This window comes from Schistosoma haematobium, chromosome 7 (assembly GCF_000699445.3).
Source record: "Schistosoma haematobium chromosome 7, whole genome shotgun sequence".
In the NCBI taxonomy this organism is placed as follows: Eukaryota; Metazoa; Platyhelminthes; class Trematoda; order Strigeidida; family Schistosomatidae; genus Schistosoma; species Schistosoma haematobium.
Genome location: NC_067202.1, coordinates 16191844 through 16213727, shown reverse-complemented (window position 1 = coordinate 16213727; position 21884 = coordinate 16191844). Strand labels below are relative to the sequence as shown.

Below are 21884 nucleotides of genomic sequence, written 5' to 3'. Positions count from 1 at the left end.
AAAAAAAAGGAGTATAAACCAATCGTTGGTGACCGGCTACCATGGGACCGCATCTCCTTTTGTTGCTGCACTGCCTTGTGGATTTAACCTCCAGGTCAGAAACTCCGGGTGTGGCCCTCGGTTTGGGAACCCGGGCAGTACCACACTCCTCATGCATATCAAACCACTTGTGTGGCGAATATCCATTTGCTGCCTCGTTGTTCCAATATTTATGTGTTCAAATAATTAAAGAGGCCTAAAAGGACAGATCATATTTCAGTGGACCGGTGATTGTTATCAGGATTTCACCTATCCGTTATAGAGTGTTTTTTGTAAAGAAGCTATTTGAGAGGGAACCTAATTTTAATTCATCTTTCAAAAGCGATAGTCAATTCTACCTAAAATGAGTCAAGTATTGTTTTTTTTAAATGCATTACATGATCCATGAGTTTGTTTATTTTTATTTAACTTGGTGTGTGGTAATGAGAGTAAAAGTGACTTATCCCTAGGTGTGAAGATACAGAAACTCCGATTACTGATTATTTGAATATGTGATTTCCTTTCTATTATTGATTTCTACTTCGAACTCATTGGAAGTGACCACCTGTAATTGTTTGAAATAAAGTATCGTCTAGCGTTACATTGGTTCTCTATTATTGGCGGTGAATCGGATATATGATATAACGTTGTCTAGTATCTGTATAGGGTGCCCCTTCGAGTATTCAATCTAACGATAGTATAAACTCGGTCACACAATGTAGTCTTATTATCATATTTTTTTAATAGCGTGGGAAGAGAAAAGTACTTAAATTCATCTGTTATATCACCACTAACATTATTACTACTTCTATGAGAGAGAACAAACCAGTTTCCAACTAAGGAGGAGATTAAGAAAAGATGCTGGAATTGGATAGGACACACATTTCGGAAATCATCAAACTGTATCACAAGGCAAGCGCTAACTTGGAATCCTGAAAGGAAACAAAAAAGAGGAAAGCCAAAGAATAAATGGCGCTGAGAATTGAAAGCGGACATGAAAAGGATGAATAGAAATTGGAAAGGATCGCATAAGACTGAGTTTGATGGGGAATGTCAATGGATGGTCTATGCTCCTCCATTAGGGGATAACAGGTGTAACTAAGTAAGCAAGTAATATTCTTACTACATCTACTTCTGTCAGATTTTCCCAAACTGTTGTATCTCGCTATGTTAATCCACTGTGACAATTTGAATCGATATACACACATATGTCAGTTTGTATTCTGGGTTCGTTATTGTCGATATAACTTGGATGGTTATTTTTCTCAGAAGGAAATTTCAAAGTAACATCATACGAAAACAATTTTCGGAATTCCCCTGAATGATCGATACTTAATGAGGATAAAGGTAACGACCGATTTGGAAATGATTCCAAAAAAAACAAAAACGAAAGAGTGAATAAGTTAATTATCGTCTCAATTAGATATAGCAAATTAAAATTAAATCGATATATATATTACAAACAACAAAATGATGTAAGTTAGTTAATGATATTGAACTGAGTTCCTGAGATTGTATCGGTTTATAGTTCTCTAAAATATACAAGAAAAAAAAATAATAAAAGAATTCAGTAAAGCAAGTGGGGGAGAAAACTCCACTTTCGTTCGCAATATTGATCTTACATCTAGTAACCAACTGAAATGAAACAGGATTTACTATCTACACGATTGTAATCCATGATGGGTGTGTGTGTGTGTATGTGCTTCCTTCTCTGTCATTTTTGCTGGCTTACATGAAAAATGTACAACGAAAATACCACTTCATCATATTATAGACGTGTCAAGTGTAGGGTAGTCAGTCATAATAAAAGTCATACTCTCAATTAATTCTGTGATAGGTGTTATTTCAAAATATCTAATCCCCGAATGCCCTGGTACGGCCGACAGTAGGGAGAGTCAGCCCCCTCTCTCGAAATGCTCTCGCATGGCCACGTGCATACAACTACTCATGCTAGTGAAGTCCTATTCACCGCCTTCTCGCACTATAGATGTTAGTCACAAAATTGAGCGGACAAAATGGAATGTCCGGCATTTTAAATGGGTTGGTGGATACGGAGGATCCATCTAGGAGAGTTGGGAAATCCTGATTCCAAAGCAATGGTAAACATGGGCTCTAGTATTCTGAAGGAACAAATGGAGTATGAACCAATCGTTGGTGACCGGCTACTATGGGACTGCTTCTCTATACGTTGCTCCACTGCCTTGTGGATCAGACATTTAAGTCGAAGGTTCCGGGTGTGGTCCCCTAAGAAAACCATCCCAGCTCTTACACAAATCGAATGGCTTATGTGGCGCATATCTATTCGGTGTCTCCTTGTACTAATATTTATGTTTAAATAAATATTCTACAATTAAGTGACTGAATAGACTGAATATTATACACTTAGATGAATTGATAAAGTGGATTTTATCCTCAGCTTGTTGTTTTTCACTACAAATCTACATTAACATACAGATTTTATATTTAAAGTATTTCTGGAGAAGATCATATGCTTTTGGAAGTGCATATTATCGACTGACTTCAGATAATAAAAAGACTATTGAAATCTAAGAAGTACTAGACAATTGTTTCATCGTATTATCCGAATCTTTAACAGTATCCATACACTACTGTATTGAAGATCGAATCTAGGACCTTTAGGTTTTACAGCGAACAGTTAACCTTTGTACCAATGGGCTGATAACCAATGGTTTACATTTGTAATTTTAATCAATCCTTGTTATTGTGCAACCGTCTTCATATTGTTGATGGAAGCTAATCACCACACATTTAACTCTGTGAATTACCTCTTGTAGTTAGTCACTACTAAGAACCATGATTATAAGCTAGTATAAAGCTTTGAATCTGACAATCCTCATGTCCCCTTCCATGAACAAAAACATAATATGAATTCATTCTATATGATATCAAGTATCATGATGAAAATGTTTTGATAGAATTCAACTCACTACAATTAAAAGTGATTCATTATTCTATTTTGAACGTTGTCTTAAACTTGAATCAGATAAATTTCTTGATCTTCGATCAGTAATATGAGGTGAATTATCATTTGGTGATATACCATCAATCAGTTTTGATGGACTTGACTTATATGGATCTATTTCATTTGGATCATTGAGTAGTCCACCATCAAAAAGTGATTGACGTAATTCCAATGATAATCGACGTCTATAAGCTTCAGGTTTATCTTGAGCAATACGATGTAAGATTGCTGCAGTATATGCAGCTAAAAAGAGAGGAATATAATTGATTTTAATCAAATATAAACTATATATCAAAATGTAATGAAGTTGAGTAGTGGCTAACAGTGGTATTAAGCTCGCATGTTTCGTCCCACCTGGTACTCATCAACTGGATATACCTTCATTCTGATGTTGATATCTTCATTGCGAGTCAAACTCAGTACCATTCACTACAAATATTAATGCATTACACACTGAATTACACCCACTACAATAGTAAACTGAAAATAAATATCAATGGCCCTCAAATGCCCTGGTATGGCCGAGAGTGGGGAGAGCACTTTCTCCCTCACCAAATGCTTTCACATGACCACGTGCATACAACCACTGCCAGGGAAGTCCTACCCACTGCCTTCTCGCGGCATTACTGTTGTCTACGAAATTGACAGGACAAAAAGCGAATGTCTGGCGTTTTAAATTGGTTGGTGGATATTGAGGATTGACCTAAGGGAGTTGAAAAACCCTGATCCAAACCAATGGTGCACATGGGTTCCAGGATCCCGACGGAACAAATGGCGTATGAACCAATCGTTGGTGACCGGCTACCATGTGACTGCATCTCCTTACGTTGCTCCACTGCCATGTGGATCAGACCTTTAGTTAGAAGGTTCCACGTGTGACCACCTAAGAAAACCACTTGCTTCGGTTTGGGCACCCGGGCAATATCACAGCCCTCACACAAGTCGAATGATTTATGTGGCGAGAATAAAATTTTATTTTGGTCACTTACCAATATATTCATTATTCGACTGAATTAGTTCAGTAAATCGTGGACAAGCTCCTTCATTTTCAATTGCTTGACATCCAGAACGAGATGTTGACAACTGACTTAAGAAAGCAGTTGAAGCACGTTGTAAACATACAGATGGAGAATATACTAACTAAATAATAAAAAAATAAATTAAACTAGATGTAACCCAATTTCATGACTAACTATTTAAATCTTACATTTGTTGATCTAATTGCAAAATGAAATACTAGTTTACGTGATTAGATATTATATGCACTATGTTGAGAAGCTAAGAGGTCAGCATTAAAGGATTAGACAAACATGAAATCGACCACTATTCAGTGATCAATTAGTTGTAAATATCTCGATTTGGTAGGACGTTGGTTGAGGCCTAAATACAGCAGTATTAATGTCTATAACTTGGAAAGTAGATGACATAGGATCGAATTCGCTAGACAGCAGTACTTTCCTCAAGATTACAGGCATACCTTGTTAAAAAGTTCCAAATATCATGGAACCACAATCCAGGGTTTTCTTTCCATTACCTTCAGCTATCTGATGTCAAGACATAGTGCACTGAATGTCATGTCACATAAACCAGTGGTCCTGTTGCAAATCTATCGGTCGGAAGTTGATAAGGACTAAGGACTAGAAAAGAGTGATATCACTGACTAGTCGGTGATTATGAATAGAAAATATCTGAAAAAGCATTGAAGGTCATGAATTACTCGGTAAATCGCTTTTTGATCTCAGTATTACAAATAGATTCCAAGTGAAAAGCGGTGTCAGACAAAGCAGATTATTCTAGCCCATTCTCTTCCCTTTAGTGGTCGGCTAGATTATAAAAACCTCTACATCTCAATGGGAGCGCGAAATACAGTGAGTGGCTCGGATCAGATAATATCAGCAACAAACTACTGTGGGAGAGGACAAACCATCCTCCAGCTGAAAATGAAATTAGGGAAAGACGTTGGAAGCGAATAGGATATATGTTACAAAATTCGACAGACGCATTCCAAGTGAGAACCGGAGTCAGAAAAAGATGCTTACTCTCCTCCTTTCTCTTTCATATGGTGTTTAACTGGATTATGAAGACCTCCATATGTCAGAGGAAGCACAGAATGCTATAGACAGCTTGAATGCGATTAGACGATTTGAACTTTGCAGATGGTATAACTATTCAATTTCATACACACCTGCAAATACGGGTCAAGACATTCAGTGTAGCAGCAACCTCTGCAGCATTAGGCCTCGACATACACAAGGGGAAAACAAGATCCTCAAATACAACACAGAGAACACTAACCTAATCGCGCTTGAAGGAGAAGCTCTGGAAGACGTTAAAACTTTCACGAACCTGGTCAGCATCATCGATAAACAAAGAGGATTTGATACAGACGTGAAGCGAGGGTGGCATTTCTACGAATGAAGAACATTTAGCACTCGAAACAACTATCAGTCAACCGATCTCAAAGTGAGAATTTTCAATATGAACGTCGACACAGTTCTACTGTGCAGAGACGGAACTTGGAGTACTACTGCAACCATCATCAACAAAGTACAAGTACTTATAAACAATTGTCTGCGCACGATAATCAATGAACGTCACCCAAATACCATCAGCATCAGCCTACTGTGGGAGAGAACAAACCAACTTCCAGCTGAAGAGGAAATTAGGAAACAATGATGGAAGTGGATAGGACACATATTGGGGAAATCATCAAACTGCATCACGACGAAAGTGCTTATTGGAATCCTGAAGGAAAAAGACATAGAGGAAAACGAAGAAACACACTGTGCCGGGAAATAGAAACAGACATGAATAGGATAAGTAACAAGTGAAAATAACTGGAAAGGATTCTCCAGGACAGAATCAGATGGAGAATGCTAGTGGGCGGTCTATCCTCCCCGATGAGGGGTGACGGACGTAATTAAGTAAATAGGCTTTTTGATTATCACAAATGATTACCAGTTAGTATCCCATTTGCTTCAAAATTATAGATATACACTCCTAGCTGATAGAAAATGTTTTATTTTATTCTAATTTATTTTAACACATAGATATTAGTACAAGAAAGTACCGAATACATATGCGTCACACAGATCTCACATGATATGTGTAAGGGCTGTGATACTGCCCGGGTGTCCAATAGAAGCAGGTGGTTTACTTAGGGGGTTACACCCGGTGCCTATGACCTAAAGGTTTGATCCACAGGGCAGTGGAGCATCGCAAGGAGATGCAGTCACATGGTAGCCGGTTACCAACGATTGGTTCATACGCTATTTGTTCCTTCAGGATACTGGAGCCCATGTACACCATTAGTTTGGAATCAGGGCTTTCCAACTCCCTCAGGTGGACTCTGCATGTCCACCAACTGGGTTAAAGCCCTGGACGTTCGCTTTTCATTCTCTCAATTTCGTAAACACCCCCGCCACGAGAAGGCAGTGAGTAGGGCTTCCCTGGCAGAGACTATATACGCGTGGCCATGTGAGGGCATTTGGAGAGGGAGAGCGGACTCTTCCCACTCTCGGCCTTACCAGGGCATTTTTCAATCAAAATATTGAAAATATTAATCAACTAGAATACTTTTTACCAAGATCAATGATATAATAAATTTACTTGTACAACAGATGAAACTAAACCTGCTGTATGAATGAATTCTTCTTGAATAGATTGATCTTTAGCCATAATCTGTAATGCGGCCAATGTTAATTCTAGCATATCTTCAAGATTTACACCTTCTAAATAATTATTCGATTCTTCTCCAGTGATACCATGATATTGTTGTCTATTGGTTTTATTCAATGAATTAAATGTTTGTAAGAAAATATTTGCTACCATTCCTGGTACATTTAAATCTCTGTTATGAAAGAAAATATGAATATTTTTATCAGTAAAATGTTGTGAAGATTGTTGAATTTCATTGAAATCATCAACCAATCAATATCAGATGACCATTGGAAACCTGGAAGAACTGGATAGTTATTTCATCCTAGTATGGGACTTCTTAGCAGTATGCATCCACAATCGTGTATGCTGGAATCGAACCCCCGACCTTCGACCTTGCACGCGAACGCCTACCGTCTGGACGATTGAGATGATAATCAACGGTGTTGATGTCTAACTTCAATCAATCCATGATTTCAGTGTAGGCCAACAATCTCCACAACCGTATACTGATAATTAACATTTGCTCACTGGTGACTAGCTTCGAAAGATAATTCTCAGAGCTTTAGAGAGAAGTAGTCACTAGTGGATTTCAACCGTATTAAGTGGGATGCAATTACCGATCAGAGACAGTAGAAGATGGTCACGCAGTACTGTGGATTGATTAAAGTCAGACATTAACACTGTTGGCTGCCGAGTCAGTCGTTCAAAGGTTAGGCGTTCGCGTGCAAAACCGAAGGTCGTGGGTTCGATCTCAGCATGCAGGGTTGTGGATACGTACTGCTAAGAAGTCCCATACTAGGATGAAATAACTATCCAGTTCTTCCAGGTTTTCAATGGTCACCTGATATTGATCAGCTCATGACTCCAGTAAAAATATTTTTCTCGACACGCGACTGTTCAATTCATAGTAATCATTTTATAGTTTTATATCACAGACTTACTTTAGTCAGACAACTGTTGAAAGTTAAAAAGCTGTTTTCTCCTGGTATGAGATTTTTCAGAGGTTTCCATCTATGACCCTATCAGGGATTGAATCTACAACCTTCAGGTTCACCGATGAAAGCTTAGACCATTAAATTAGCGTCTAAAGGTTAATATTTCTAACTTCAGCCAATTCTTGATATTGCGCAACTATCTCTCAATGTCACCGATGAGTAAGTACCTCAAATTCGATATTAATGGAATCAGCGGATGGTCGCTGTTTCTCATTTTCCCTTGAAATTAGTTATCAGTGTTTACATGGTGGTTTGTACTGAGGTTGATAAGGATTGTTAAATTTAGTAGTTTACATTCTAAGTATGTAGACCATTAGATGGCAACTTAATGGTCTATAATTTAATCATTCTTCATAAGAATTGAATGTACTGAATAAGATCCCCAGTGGTGGTCGTGAACGTGCAGTACTAAGGAATGTTATACTAGAACGAAATAGCTATCCAGTCTTTCCTCGTTTTTGATGCCCGTTCAACTAAGATCGAACCGTAATGTCAAACTATATAATTCATTTATCTCTACAAATAACCTCATACTTATACAGTACTTGCTTACTTACGCCTGTTACTCCTAATGGAGCATAGGCCGCCGACCAGCATTCTCCAACCCACGCCGTCCTGGGCAATCTTTTCCAGTTCCACCGAATTCTTGGTCATTTTTCTCATTACTTACTTACTTACTTACGCCTGTTACTCCTCGTGAAGGAGCATAGGCCACTCACCAGCATTCTCCATCCAACCCTATCCTAGACAATCCTTTCTAGCTCCGTCCAGTTGTAATTCATTCTTTTCATATCTGCTTCTATTATCCGACGCAATGTGTTCTTTGGCCTTCCTCTTTTTCGCTTCCCTTCAGGGTTCCAAGTTAGGGCTTGCCTCGTGATGCAGTTTGACGATTTGCGTAATGTATGTCCTATCCATTTCCATCGTCTTTTCCTAATTTCCTCTTCAGCTGGAAGTTGGTTTGTTCTCTCCCACAGAAGGCTATTGCTGATGGTATTCGGCCAGTGGATGTTGAGTATCTTGCGTAGGCAGCTATTTATAAATACTTGTACTTTCTTGATTGTGGTTGTTGTAGTTCTTCAAGTTTCAGCTCCATACAGTAGAACTGCCTTGACGTTCGTATTGAAGATTCTCACTTTGATATTGGTTGAAAGTTGTTTTGAGTTCCATATGTTCTTCAATTGTAGGAATGCGACTCTTGCTTTGCCGATCCTCGCCTTTACGTCTGCATCTGAACCTCCTTGTTCATCGATGATGCTTCCTAGGAATGTGAAGGACTCTACATCTTCCAGAGTTTCACCATCAAGAGTGATTGGATTGCTGTTCTCCGCCTTGAATTTGAGGACCTTGGTTTTCCCTTTGTGTATGCTGAGGCCTACTGATGCAGAGACTGCTGCTACACTGGCTGTCTTCATCTGCATCTGTTCGTGTGTACGTGATAGGAGGACTAGGTCGTCTGCGAAGTCCAAACCGTCTAATTGATTCTGAGTTGTCCATTGTATTCCGTGTTTTCCTTCAGATGTCGAGGTCTTCATAATCCAGTCGACCACCAGAAGAAAGAGGAAGGGAGAGAGTAAACAGCCTTGTCTGACTCCAGTCCTTACTTCGAATGCATCTGTCAGCTGTCCTCCATGCACTACTTTGCACTGTAGTCCGTCGTATGAGTTCCGGATAATGTTGACAATCTTCTCAGGAACTCCGTAGTGTCGAAGAAGTTTCCATAATGTCCTCCTATCTACACTGTCGAATGCCTTTTCATAATCAATGAAGTTGATGTATAGTGATGAGTTCCACTCAACTGATTGTTCGACAATGATCCGTAGTGTTGCAATTTGGTCTGTGCAAGACCGATCCTTACGAAATCCAGCTTGTTGATCTCGAAGTTGGGCGTCTAGTGCATCCTTCATCCGGTTCAGCAACACTCTGTTGAAGACTTTCCCTGGTATTGACAGTAGTGTAATGCCTCTGTAGTTTTCACATTTGCTCAGATCTGCTTTCTTTGGAATCTTGACGAGGTGTCCTTCTTTCCAGTCCATCGGCACTTGTTCCTCCTCCCAAATCTTTTTGAATAGAAGATAAAGCATGCTTGTGGTTGCTTCGATGTCTGATTTTAGTGCTTCAGCTGGTATGTTGTCGGGTCCTGCTGCTTTCCCGTTCTTGATTTGTCTGATGGCCATTCTGATTTCTCCCGTCGTTGGTGGGTTGACATCTATAGGAAGATCTATGTGTGCTGCTTCGATGTCCGGTGGATTCATTGGAGCCGGCCTATTCAGGAGTTCCTCGAAGTATTCCACCCATCTGTTACACTGTTGTTGAATTTCGGTGATTGGCCTGCCTTCTTTGTCTTTGACCGGCCTCTCTGGTTTACTGTATTTCCCTGCTAGTTTCTTCGTTGTATCGTAAAGCTGTTTCATATTTCATTCTCTAGCAGCTTTTTCTGCCGTCGTTGCTAGTTCTTCCACGTATTTCTTCTTGTCGGCTCTAATGCTCCTCTTCACTTGTTTGTTTGCTTCTATGTATTCAACTTATGCTTGGACTTTCTCTGTTCGTGTTCGGCTGTTGTTAATTGCTTCCTTCTTGTTCTTCCTTTCTTTGATCTTGTCCAGTGTTTCTATAGAGATCCATTCCTTATGATGGTGTTTCTTTAGGCCCAGAACCTCTTGACACGTTGAAGTTAATGCTTCCTTGATGCCTTTCCAGTTGTCCTCCATACTAGTTTCTTCTTCTTTCAGTAGATCTTGTAAGGCTTGGAACCTGTTGTTGAGAGCTATCTTGAATTCATTGAGTTTGTCAGTATCTCGAAGGAAGGCTGTATTGAACCTTTGTAGTGCTGTTCGTCCAGTTGTCCAGTTCTTTTTCAGCTTCAGTTTTAAATTGGCTACAACTAGGTGGTGATCTGAAGCTACGTCAGCACCTCTCCCGGTTCTCACATCTTCCATTGTCCTTCGAAATTTTTTGTTGATGCAAATATGATCTATTTGGTTCTCTGTAGTGTGGTCCGGTGAGATCCATGTAGCCTTGTGTATACGCTTGTGTGGAAATATTGTGCCTCCTATGACTAATTTGTTGAATGCACAGAAATTTGCAAATCTTTCTCCATTTTCGTTTCTTTCTCCCAGTCCATGTCGTCCCATAATATCTTCATATCCAGTGTTGTCTATTCCGACTTTGGCATTTAGATCTCCCATCAGAATAGTTAGGTCCTTTCTTGGGCATTTCTCTATGATTGACTGCAGCCGCTCGTAGAACTGATCTTTAATGTCGTCGTTGCTATCATTGGTGGGTGCATAACAGTGGATAATATTCATTAAGATCCCCTCCTTCTTTGTTTTGAATGATGCTTTGATGATTCTGGATCCGTGAGACTCCCATCCTACAAGTGCATTTCGTGCTACTTTGGACAGCATAAGAGCGACTCCCTGAGTGTGTGGAGCATTGTCCTCCTCGTGACCGGAGTATAGCAGCATCTCTCCCGTCGCTAGCCTTTTCTGTCCAGCTTGGGTCCAGTGGGTTTCGCTGATTCCCAGTACTGCTAAGTTGTATCTCCTCATTTCCATTACTATTTGACTGGTCTTCCCGGTTTCCCACATTGTTCGAACGTTCCATGTACCTATAAAAATTTTTGCTCTGGTTGTTAGAAGGGTCATCGGCCTCGTGGCTTCCGAAGGAACTCGGCTTTCACCATGAAGCGTCATAATTCTTCTAACTGAAGACCTTCTAATTCCCAGAGCAGAGTTTAAATGGTTTGGATTATTTTTTCTGGTAAGCGATTTTTTAGCGAGTTAGTTTTCTACGGGATGGGGACGCTAACCCCATGCCCAACCCTCCTCCTTTACCCGGGCTTGGGACCGGCAGTAACCCTATCAGAGCTACAGGCGGAGTCATTTTTCTCATGTCTATTTCCATTTCCCGGCGTAATGTGTTCTTTGGTCGTCCTTCTCTCCTTTGACCTTGAGGATTCCATGTGAGGGCTTGTCTTGTGGCGCAGTTGGGTGCTTTCCTCAATGTGTGTCCTATCCACTTCCAGCGCTTCTTCCTGATTTCTTCCTCCGCTGGGATCTAGTTTGTTCTCTCCCACAGTAGGTTGTTGCTAATAGTGTCCGGGCAACGGATCCGAAGTATTTTGCGTAGACAACTGTTAATAAACACCTGTATTTTCTGGATGATGGCCTTTGTAGTTCTCCAGGTTTCTGCCCCATACAGTAGAACTATCTTGACATTTGTATTGAAAATCCTGACCTTGGTGTTGGTTGACAGTTGTTTTGAGTTCGAGATGTTCCTCAGTTGTAAATATGCTGCTCTTGCTTTGCCGATCCGTGCCTTCACATCTGCATCAGATCCACCCTGTTCATCAATGATGCTGCCCAGATATGTAAAGGTTTTTACATCTTCCAAATCTTCTCCGTCAATTGTGATTTGGTTGGTGCATGCTGTGTTGTATCGAAGAATCCTGCTTTTCCCTTGCGTATATTGAGACCTACTGCTGCTGAGGCTGCTGCCACACTGTGCGTCTTCTCCAGCATTTGTTGTTGCGTTTGAGATAGAAGGGCCAGATCATCTGCGAAGTCTAGATCGTCCAACTGCATCCTAGATGTTCATTGTATTCCGTGCTTCCCTTCAGATGTTGACGTCTTCATGATCCAGTCGATCACCAGGAGAAAGAGAAAGGGTGAGAGTAAGCAACCTTGCCTGACACCGGTCTTTACCTCGAACGAGTCTGTCAGTTGTCCTCCATGTACAACTTCGCAGTTTAATCCATCATAGGAATTCCATATGATATTGACTAACTCCACCTGGAGTCCCTCCGGGGGCTACTGCCGGTCCCATGCCCGGATAAAGGAGGAGGGTTAGGCATGGCGTTAGCAACCCCATCCCGTAGAAAACTAACCAAAAAAACGATAACTAGGAAAATAGACTATTCAAACCTTTTAAACTCATACTTATATAGTAGTTTGCTAATAATCTCCAATCGACGATGTTATCGTTTACAGATGAATAAAATTGGTCAAAATTAGAATTTCTTCAAGACCTACGTTATGAACATAAAGATATGAGTAGCTTTGATTGAAATTTTTCTCCATGATTAAACATTCAGCTATTCACTGATTATTTACAATGAGATAATTAAACATAACTAACTCACTTAAGTTCATGACGTGTCACTTCCACAGTAGATAAATTTCGAATAAGACCAACAACAGATTTTAATAAAGGTAAGGCGGATACAAATTGATATTTCAGGAATAAGGAAGCAATAGTTGACAAAGTGTCACTGGTACGAACCTAATTTAAAAGAGGGAAATAAACAGAGTTTAACAACATCTGTCTTGTAGACTGATTTGCATAGAGCTTTAACTGAAGATTCAAGCGCCTATATAGTCAAGAGGCGTATATCTTTGAAGATAGTTTGTTTCTTTAGCACTCTATAGTTCTCAGTGGTGCTGTAGTGAACAAGAACATGAGTGTGAGGGGGACAATCGAATGTATTTGAACACGAAATTACAGAATATCTCACTAAAATCTGAGAACCAAACAGTAAATAGTTAATTTGCAAAATATCAATCAATCGTCTCAAACTTGACTGTCCTCTTTGTAAATATCAGTTCATCGTCTCAGATTTCATTGTTCCTGGATTATTATACCAATTGCTTCCCGTTCTCGTCCTTTCCTTCTCGATCTTGTACTGAAATACATTCTATTCGTGACCATCGTTATATACTACTTATGTGGACATAAGTAGCTCACACCACAGTATTTCAAAATGTATTGATCAGAGATTGAAAGAAAACTACCTTCTGTAAAGATTTCTCCATCTGAGGAAAAAAACTTGCTTTTAATGGAATAACTGCCAGAAACAAACCATAATAATAACAATCGTAATAATAATCCTGGAGAGATCATCAACTTTGGGATGAAGGTACATCCAAGTAAAAAAACGAGTCCCAAATAGGACGAAACGCGCGTTCTGGATTCCACTACTAGTCAGTGCCCAACTCTGTTTTTCAAATAACTGATCATTGGTTAGTAATCAATATCAATAATACCAGTGACTTGATATCAAGATGTAATCTGATTGATCTAAGTTGGTAACTTCTCGTCTGACTATCAATCTAGATGGTAACATATTGAATCCCGAAAATAACATCAGCAAGATTATCGATTCATAAGAAAAGATGGATAATAGCTAGCACTGTAGTCCAGGACGCGTGTTTCGTCCTATTTCGAACTCGTCGTCTGGATGTACCTACATCGCAGAGGTGATGTTCACTCCAGGACTCCAACCCAGTACCGTTCGCTTCAAACGCCATCGCGTTATCCACTTAGCTACTTAGTCCTGATAGCCAATTGCTTCTGCAATGGGGCGAAGTTTAAATTCAATTGATATTGTTTATTTGAATCTTCTCATTGATGTTTAAGACTGAAACGGATCAGTCTCTTATTGGCATACTGTGCGTATTGCCTCGACATTGCTTTAATCCACAAACATCAATGGGAAGATTCAAGTAAACAATACCAAGTGAATTTATTATCGATTCATGTTATTGATGAGAACTAACTTGGACAAAGTCTGATGAAAGGGCTTACTATTGACTGTGATGTAAAGTTATTTAGAGTTGTTTGATAGACTTAAACCAGCACTAAAGACTAGACAATCGTGATATAATTTAATATTTAGCGGTTAATTAATATAAAAAATAATCAATTCTTCAGTTTTTGGCACATATATTCCATTTACTGACCGTTGACAAGAATAACAAGTTAGTTCATTTAATTACATATGAACGTATCAGTTGATCGTTTCATATTAATCAATCAATAAACACTGTAAGTGAACGAACGGCACTGAGTTCGAGTCCCACTGTAAACATCAACTCTGGGATACAGGTACATTCAATTAAAAATGTGTCCCAAATACGACGAAACGTGCGTTCTAGATTACGATGCTAGCTATCATTCATCTCTGTTTATAATACTTATCAATTAATGCAACATCGAGGCAACCCGTAACGGATATGCCAATAAGAGACTGATCAATTACAGTCTTAAACATCAGTAGGAAGATTCAAACAACCAGTAACAAAAATGAATTAAATTCTGAGACTTCTTAAAGAATGATGTATCATCCATATGACAATGAATAAAGGTACCGAAATATATTAGGAATATTGAACGTTAACTATAACGTGGAGAAAGAAGAAACAGGAAGAACTTACCTCATAAATTGCTGAATTAGAATGAGGATTTCGATGAGTTACATGCCTTAAAGCTGAACAAATTGGTTCTGCAATCTCTTGACGATCTGAATTTAAACATAAAAGTCTACAGAGCACTTTTACACCACCTGGATGAATAAATAATAAAAAAGGTATAAAAACGTGTCATTAGTTGCTACAATTCAGATTGAAAATTGTAGTGTAGAAAGTAAAACTGTATACAGTTTAATCTAGATAGTTACCACAGAATAGTTTATATTACGGAATAGGACACTTCAACAGTAAGCATATATAGTTTCAATGGTTAAGATCATGAGTCAGTTGAAGCTAGACCACCATGGAAAGCCTGGAAGTACTGGACGGCCGTTTCGTCCTAGTATGGGGCTCCTCAGCAGTGCGCATCCACGGACCCGCCCCCCGGGATTCGAACCCAGGACCTACTGGTTCCGTGTGTGAGCACTTAACCATTAGACCACTGAGCCGGCATCCAACGGTGTTAATGTCTAACTTCAACCAATCCACGAAGTTGCGCCACCGTACACCATTGTCTTCAGTGAGTTCCTATCTCACAACAGACCTGGTTGAACTCCACTGGTAATGACTTCTCACTAGGACTCCAGGAGCGTCTCCTGAAGTCAGTCACTGGTGAGCAGGTGATTATTATTATCAGAATGGGTTTTGTGGAGATTTTAGAAATTTCACTGGTTGAAATCATGAGTTAATTGAAGCTAGAACACCATGGAAAACCTGGAAGTACTGGACGGCCGTTTCGTCCTAGTATGGGACTCCACAGCAGTGCGCATCCACTACCTCTCCCCCCCGGGATTCGAACCCAGGACCTACTGGCTTCGTGCGCGAGCACTTAACCACTAGACCACTGAGCCGGCATCCAACGGTGTTAATGTCTAACTTCAACTAATCCACGAAATTGAGCGACACATTCACCATTGTCTTCAGTGAGTTACTACCTCACAACAGACCTAGTTGAACTCCACTGGTCACTACTTCATACAGACTAAAATTGAATACCTCCAAGTTTTTGTAATAGAAACGATGCCTCTAATCCACTGACCTCGAGTCCAATGACATTATAGAGAAGAAAAAAAAGAAAACAAAAACTACACAAACTATCTATCTTAGTAGTATAAAGGATGCGCGTTTCATCCTATTTGGGACTCGCCTTTTTTCAGCTGGATGTAACTGAATCCCAGAGTTGATGTTCATAGTGAGACTCAAACCTAGTACTGTTCTCTTCAAACACCATCGTATCAACCATCTATCTAGGACGAAACGTACGTCCTAGGTCCCACTGCTAGCTACAATCCATTTCTGCTTATAATGTTTGTAGCTTAACGTAATATAAAAACAATCCGCAAAGGACACATACATGTTGATAAGATACTGATCCATTGCAGTCTTAAAAGTCAATAAAAAGATTCAAACAATCAATTTATTTTTATTTATTTCAACACATAAATATTGGTACAAGAGGGCACCAAATATATATGCGCCACACTTTGTGTGAGGGCTGTGATACTGCCTGGTTGCCCAAACCGAAACAGGTGGCTTTATTAGGGGCCACACCCCGAGTCTTTGACTTAAAGGTCTAACCCACAAGGTAGTGGAGCATCGTAAGGAGGTGCAATCCCATGGAAGCCAGTGACCAACAATTGGTTCATACGCCATTTGTTCCCTCAGGATACTGGAGTCCATGTGCACCATTGGTTTGGGATCCGGTTAAAGCACCGGATATTCGCTTTTCATCCTCTCATTTTCGTAAACAACACCCGCGCCACGAGAAGGCAGTGAGTATGACTTCCCTGGCAGAGGCTATATACGCGTGGCCATGTGAGAGCATTTCGAGAGGGAGAGCGGACTCTTCCCACTCTCGGCCGTACCAGGGCATTTAGGGGCAAAACTACCAATAGAAAAATATCTAACAGAACAACTATTTTCTCCTCATTACTAACTAACTAATTCTTAACTTTTTTGAAGTTCAATTGAAAAACCGGTAACGGTTAATCTCAATTATGTCGAAAGTGATTCACTTATCATTGATAGTTAGTAGTAGTAGTATTACTATATGAAAGTTCCTTTATGTATGCTGAATTGACTAAATTCGAAAATGTAGACTGTTGGGTTTTTTTACTACAATGTAAAATGCTTATCGCGAGACTTTGAAGATCATAAGTTCAGTTTCATGGGAGATTATAAGTGAACTCTGTAAAGAGAAGTTCGTGAAAGGGACGAGAAATTCAACCATAGTTTATTGGTACAGTGGATCAGTCGAAAATTCTAGGTCCATTCAAATATATAAGGATTCATTTATCCCTTAAATTGAACACATTTATCATATACATATCTATGTAGCTATGAGTATATGTTGTTTGTTTAACACATTTAGATCAACCGAGTAAAATCTCACGATTTATGTGGACAATATAATGATAATACAGGAATCTGTCAATACTAACGTGAATAATTTGGATTAAAGACACCGTACCTATTTGATTAGTTATCCCTACATAATTACTGGGTAATTTCAGTATAAATCAGCTATTGAAATACAGAACTTTGTTAAATCTTCCAATTTAACTCTTGATTAGTTTTATTAAGTTCTGTACACTAAATCTACACAGTAACTTGAACACGCAGGAAAAGGTGAAAAATATGGAAAGAACTCTTTACTCTAAAGGTTCGTTCGTATACAAAAAAAATCTAGGGTATTTATAGCATTTTAGATGGCCTTTGGTTTCTGGAAAGTTCTGGAACGCTACTAAACATAATAGTAGGATAGGTAATTATCCAATCATAAATGTGACATTTGACTTTTCACTTTCTAAATGTTTCTGATAAAACTTCTATTGAGTGCTGATTGGATAAGATATTTTCTCAGCATTTTCAGAGTCCTTTTTGGTTTTCTTCAATGAATTTTCTGGGTATCTCCAACAGATTGCCTTGATCCAGATCATTATACATTATGCTGTCATATAAAGGATTTCACTGGTTGAAATCATGAGTCAATTGAAGCTAGACCACCATGGAAAACCTGGAACCAGTGAAATTTCTAAAATCTCCACAAAACCCATTCTGATATTAATCATCTGCTCACTAGTGACTGACTTCAAGAGATACTCCTGGAGTTCTAGTGAGAAGCCGTTACCAGTGAAGTTCAACTAGGTCTGTTATGAGATATCAACTCACTGAAGACAATGGTGTACGGTGGCGCAACTTCGTGGATTGGTTGAAGTTAGACATTAACACCGTTGAATGCCTGCTCAGTGGTCTAGTTGGTTAAGCCCTTGGCGCGAGACTGATTGGTTCTGGGTTCGAATCTCGGGGGGGGGGTGCGGGATCATGAGTGCGCACTGCTGAGGAGTCCCACAATAGGACGAAACGGCCGTCCAGTGATTACGGGTTTTCCATAGTGGTCTAGTTTCAATCGACTCATGATTTCAATCAGTGAAATTCCTAAAATCTCCACAAAACCCCTTCTGATATAAAGGATTGTTAAAGATTACTCGAAACTATAAAGGGGAAATATCAAATTATAAACCCCCAAAAGTTTGTTTGTTTACATTCAACTGTCTAACTGATTAATTTACAACCTCATTGAGGACATTCATGGAACTAAAATAAATCAATAGTACAAAATTCGGTTGTTATTACCATTTTGTAATTAACAATAATAATCATAATAACATTAGTATTTTGATTGGTATAAAGAATAACTATGAGCAGAGTGCCTTTTAATGGATTATTCACTGAGTATTGAATATTCAATAAAAAGGTGTATATTTACAATTTAATAGAAAGAAAACAATAAATGGTAGTTGGAAATAAAGTACAACAGTTGCTTAGTGATCGAGACTCTCGACTTTCATTTACTAAGTCTCAGGTTCAAAATCTGTCCTACCTAATTTAGTTTAAGCAACGGGTTAGTATCACACACTAGACTGGTCATATTTAGAGTGTGGTTTGAGAAGCAACGTATATTAATCTGTATGACACGTCATGTTACCCCTAAATGCCCTGGTACAGCCGGGGTTGCGGAGAGTCATCTATCCCTCTTCATATACTCTCACATCCCCACGCATATACAGCCTCTGTCAGGGAAATCTTATTATCTGCCTTCTCGCATCAGACGTGTTGTTCACAAAATTGAGAGGGCGAAAAGCGAGTGTTCGAAGCCTAAACCAGGTTGTTGGATATGGGGGATCCACCTAGGGAAGTTGGAAAACCTTCATTCCAAACCAGTGGTACTCATGGGCTCTAAGAACCTGAGAGAACAAAAAGCGTATAAACGTATTGTTAGCCACCGACTACCATGGGACTGTACCTCCTGACGTTACTCTACTGCACTGTGGACTAGACCTCTGAATCAAACGCTCAGAGTTTGGCCCCATAAGAAAAGCACTTGCTTAGGTTTTGCCGTTCGGGCAGTATATCAGCCTTCACACAAATCAAATGATTTTTGACGCAAATATATTTAATGCCTCCTTGTACCAATGTTTATGTGTTTAAATAAACAAATCACTCAGCCATGTCAAATATGAAACACCATTAATATTGAAGTTATTTCTCTATCATTATGTACAGACTGATTGCATTGTGTTAAATAAACTATTTTCCTGATTGTCGATTTTTCATTCGAAAATTATGTATTCAGTGTATCCAGGTCTAGTGATTGCCTAATCTCGTACTTAAGTCGTAGAATAGCAACGTTTTTCATATTGTAACAGAGAGAAATCATTTTCATTTTATTGTTATATAACTTTACCAGAAGTAAATCAATTGAATAAGTTTGAAAAGAGTGAGAATTAAAAGATTCCTAGCAGAATAGCATGAATTCATTTGTATTTCGTCTGGTTCTCGTCAGTTGTTTACAATCTGTGATCTTTAAAAACATCATCATTACATTATGGGTTTAAATGACTTACATGAAAGGGTTTGGTTGGAAGTTCATATTGACGACATATTAGTATAGTATAGCAAGGGTATAAATAAATATAACAGACTGAATATTGTAAATATATACACTGCAATCCTTCAAGATGATTAGTAAGCAGCCAAACTCCAGTCTTTTGAAGTTTACTAAAACCGTTGCCATCAGACGTCATAAACCTGACGGTTATTAATCTTTCCTTACCTTGGTGACAAATATTCCTTCACTATATTCCTACTCATTATGTAATCACTTGTTTCTGGCTGTTCCAACTGCTGTCACAATCAATGTTGTAAAATATTCTTCTACATAAAGGTTATATTTACTATATTCAGTCTATTACATTTATTTATACCCTTGCTATACTATACGAATATGTCTTCGATATAACTTCCAATCAAACCCTTTCATATAAGTAATTTAAACCCATTATGTAATGATGATTTTTTTTAATTATCATAGGTTGTAACCAACTTTTTTATTTATCACAAGTTGAAATCATGAATCACTTGAAGCTAGACCACCATGGAAAACCTGCAAGCACTGGACGGCCGTTTCGTCCTAGTATGGAACTCCTCAGCAGTGCGCATCCACGATCCCGCACCCAGCAGGACCTACTGGCTTCGCGCGCGAGCACTTAACCATTAGACCACTGAGCCGGCATCCAACGGTGTTAATGTCTAACTTCAACCAATCCACGAAGTTGCGCCACCGTACACCATTGTCTTCAGTGAGTTCCTATCTCACAACAGACCTGGTTGAACTCCACTGGTAATGACTTCTCACTAGGACTCCAGGAGCGTCTCCTGAAGTCAGTCACTGGTGAGCAGGTGATTATTATTATCAGAATGGGTTATGTGGAGATTTTTAGAAATTTCACTGGTTGAAATCATGAGTTAATTGAAGCTAGAACACCATGGAAAACCTGGAAGTACTGGACGGCCGTTTCGTCCTAGTATGGGACTCCTCAGCAGTGCGCATCCACGATCCCGCACCCAGCAGGACACATAGATATTGGTACAAAGAGGCACCAAATACATATGCGCCACACAAATCTCATTTGATATGTGTGAGGGCTGTGATACCGCCCGGGTACCCAAACCGAAACAGGTGGTTTTCTTAGGGGGTCACATCCCGAGTCTTTGACCTAAAGGTCTGACCCGCAAGGTAGTGGAGCATCGTAAGGAGATGCAGTCCCATGGAAGCCCGTGACCAACGATTGGTTCATACGCCATTTGTTCCCTCAGGATACTGGGGCCCATGTGCACCATTGGTTTGGTTTGGGATCCGGTTAAAGCGCCGGACATTCGCTTTTCATCCTCTCATTTTCGTAAACAACACCCGCGCCACGAGAAGGCAGTGAGTATGACTTCCCTGGCAGAGGCTATATACGCGTGGCCGTGTGAGAGCATTTTGAGAGGGAGAGTGGACTCTTCCCACTCTCGACCGTACCAAGGCATTTTTGGGCCAACTGACCAACTGACGAGAACCAGACGAAATATAAATGAATGCACGCTAGTCTGCTGCGAGGAATCTTTTAGTTCTTACTCTTTTCAAAATGATTAAAAGGGGAACTCGATGTGTATGAAATGGAATCATTAAAAATAAAAACAAAAAACAAAAAAACGGATTTTACCTTTTTCAACAAGTAAACTTTTATTTTGTACATTTTGACAAGTTAAATTACATAAACAACCAGCGGAACATATAGAGATATGTTCATTTTTACTAGCTAATAAATTAATCAATATTGGGATAAGATTTTTTGTAGCCAATAAATGATAAGCTTGATCACTAATATTACGTAATCCCCATAATGTTTCTAATTGTAATATTTCATTAGTACAATTTAATAATGGAGTTAATGCCTAAAATTTAAAATAATAATACAATAAAATGGGAAAAGATTAGGATTTAATTGTGAATTGAATTGAATTGAAGGTATTCTCCCCTTAACGACACACTTTCAATATCAATGTCAACAATTGATTAATCATTAAATAGTGATCAATGTAGTGTTTGTTTAGTCCCTTTAGTTTGAATGAATTTTGTCGATCAAATCACAGGAT

At 39.2% G+C, this 21884-nt stretch overlaps 1 protein-coding gene across 1 annotated transcript in view; it reads right to left on the bottom strand.

Annotated features, from left to right (window-relative positions):
- Positions 1-490: 490 nt before the first annotated feature.
- The window catches only part of RAB11A_5 (Ras- protein Rab-11A), a 42849-nt gene continuing 21455 nt past the window's right edge, over positions 491-21884 (bottom strand). The window contains exons 7-13 of the mRNA XM_051218109.1: positions 21452-21683; positions 14871-14998; positions 12800-12939; positions 6611-6851; positions 3991-4141; positions 2967-3244; positions 491-1550 (exon numbers count right to left, since the gene is read on the bottom strand). Coding sequence (XP_051064545.1) covers positions 2991-3244; positions 3991-4141; positions 6611-6851; positions 12800-12939; positions 14871-14998; positions 21452-21683 — 1146 coding nt within the window. The 3' untranslated portion in view covers positions 491-1550; positions 2967-2990. The remainder of the gene's footprint in view (positions 1551-2966; positions 3245-3990; positions 4142-6610; positions 6852-12799; positions 12940-14870; positions 14999-21451; positions 21684-21884) is intronic.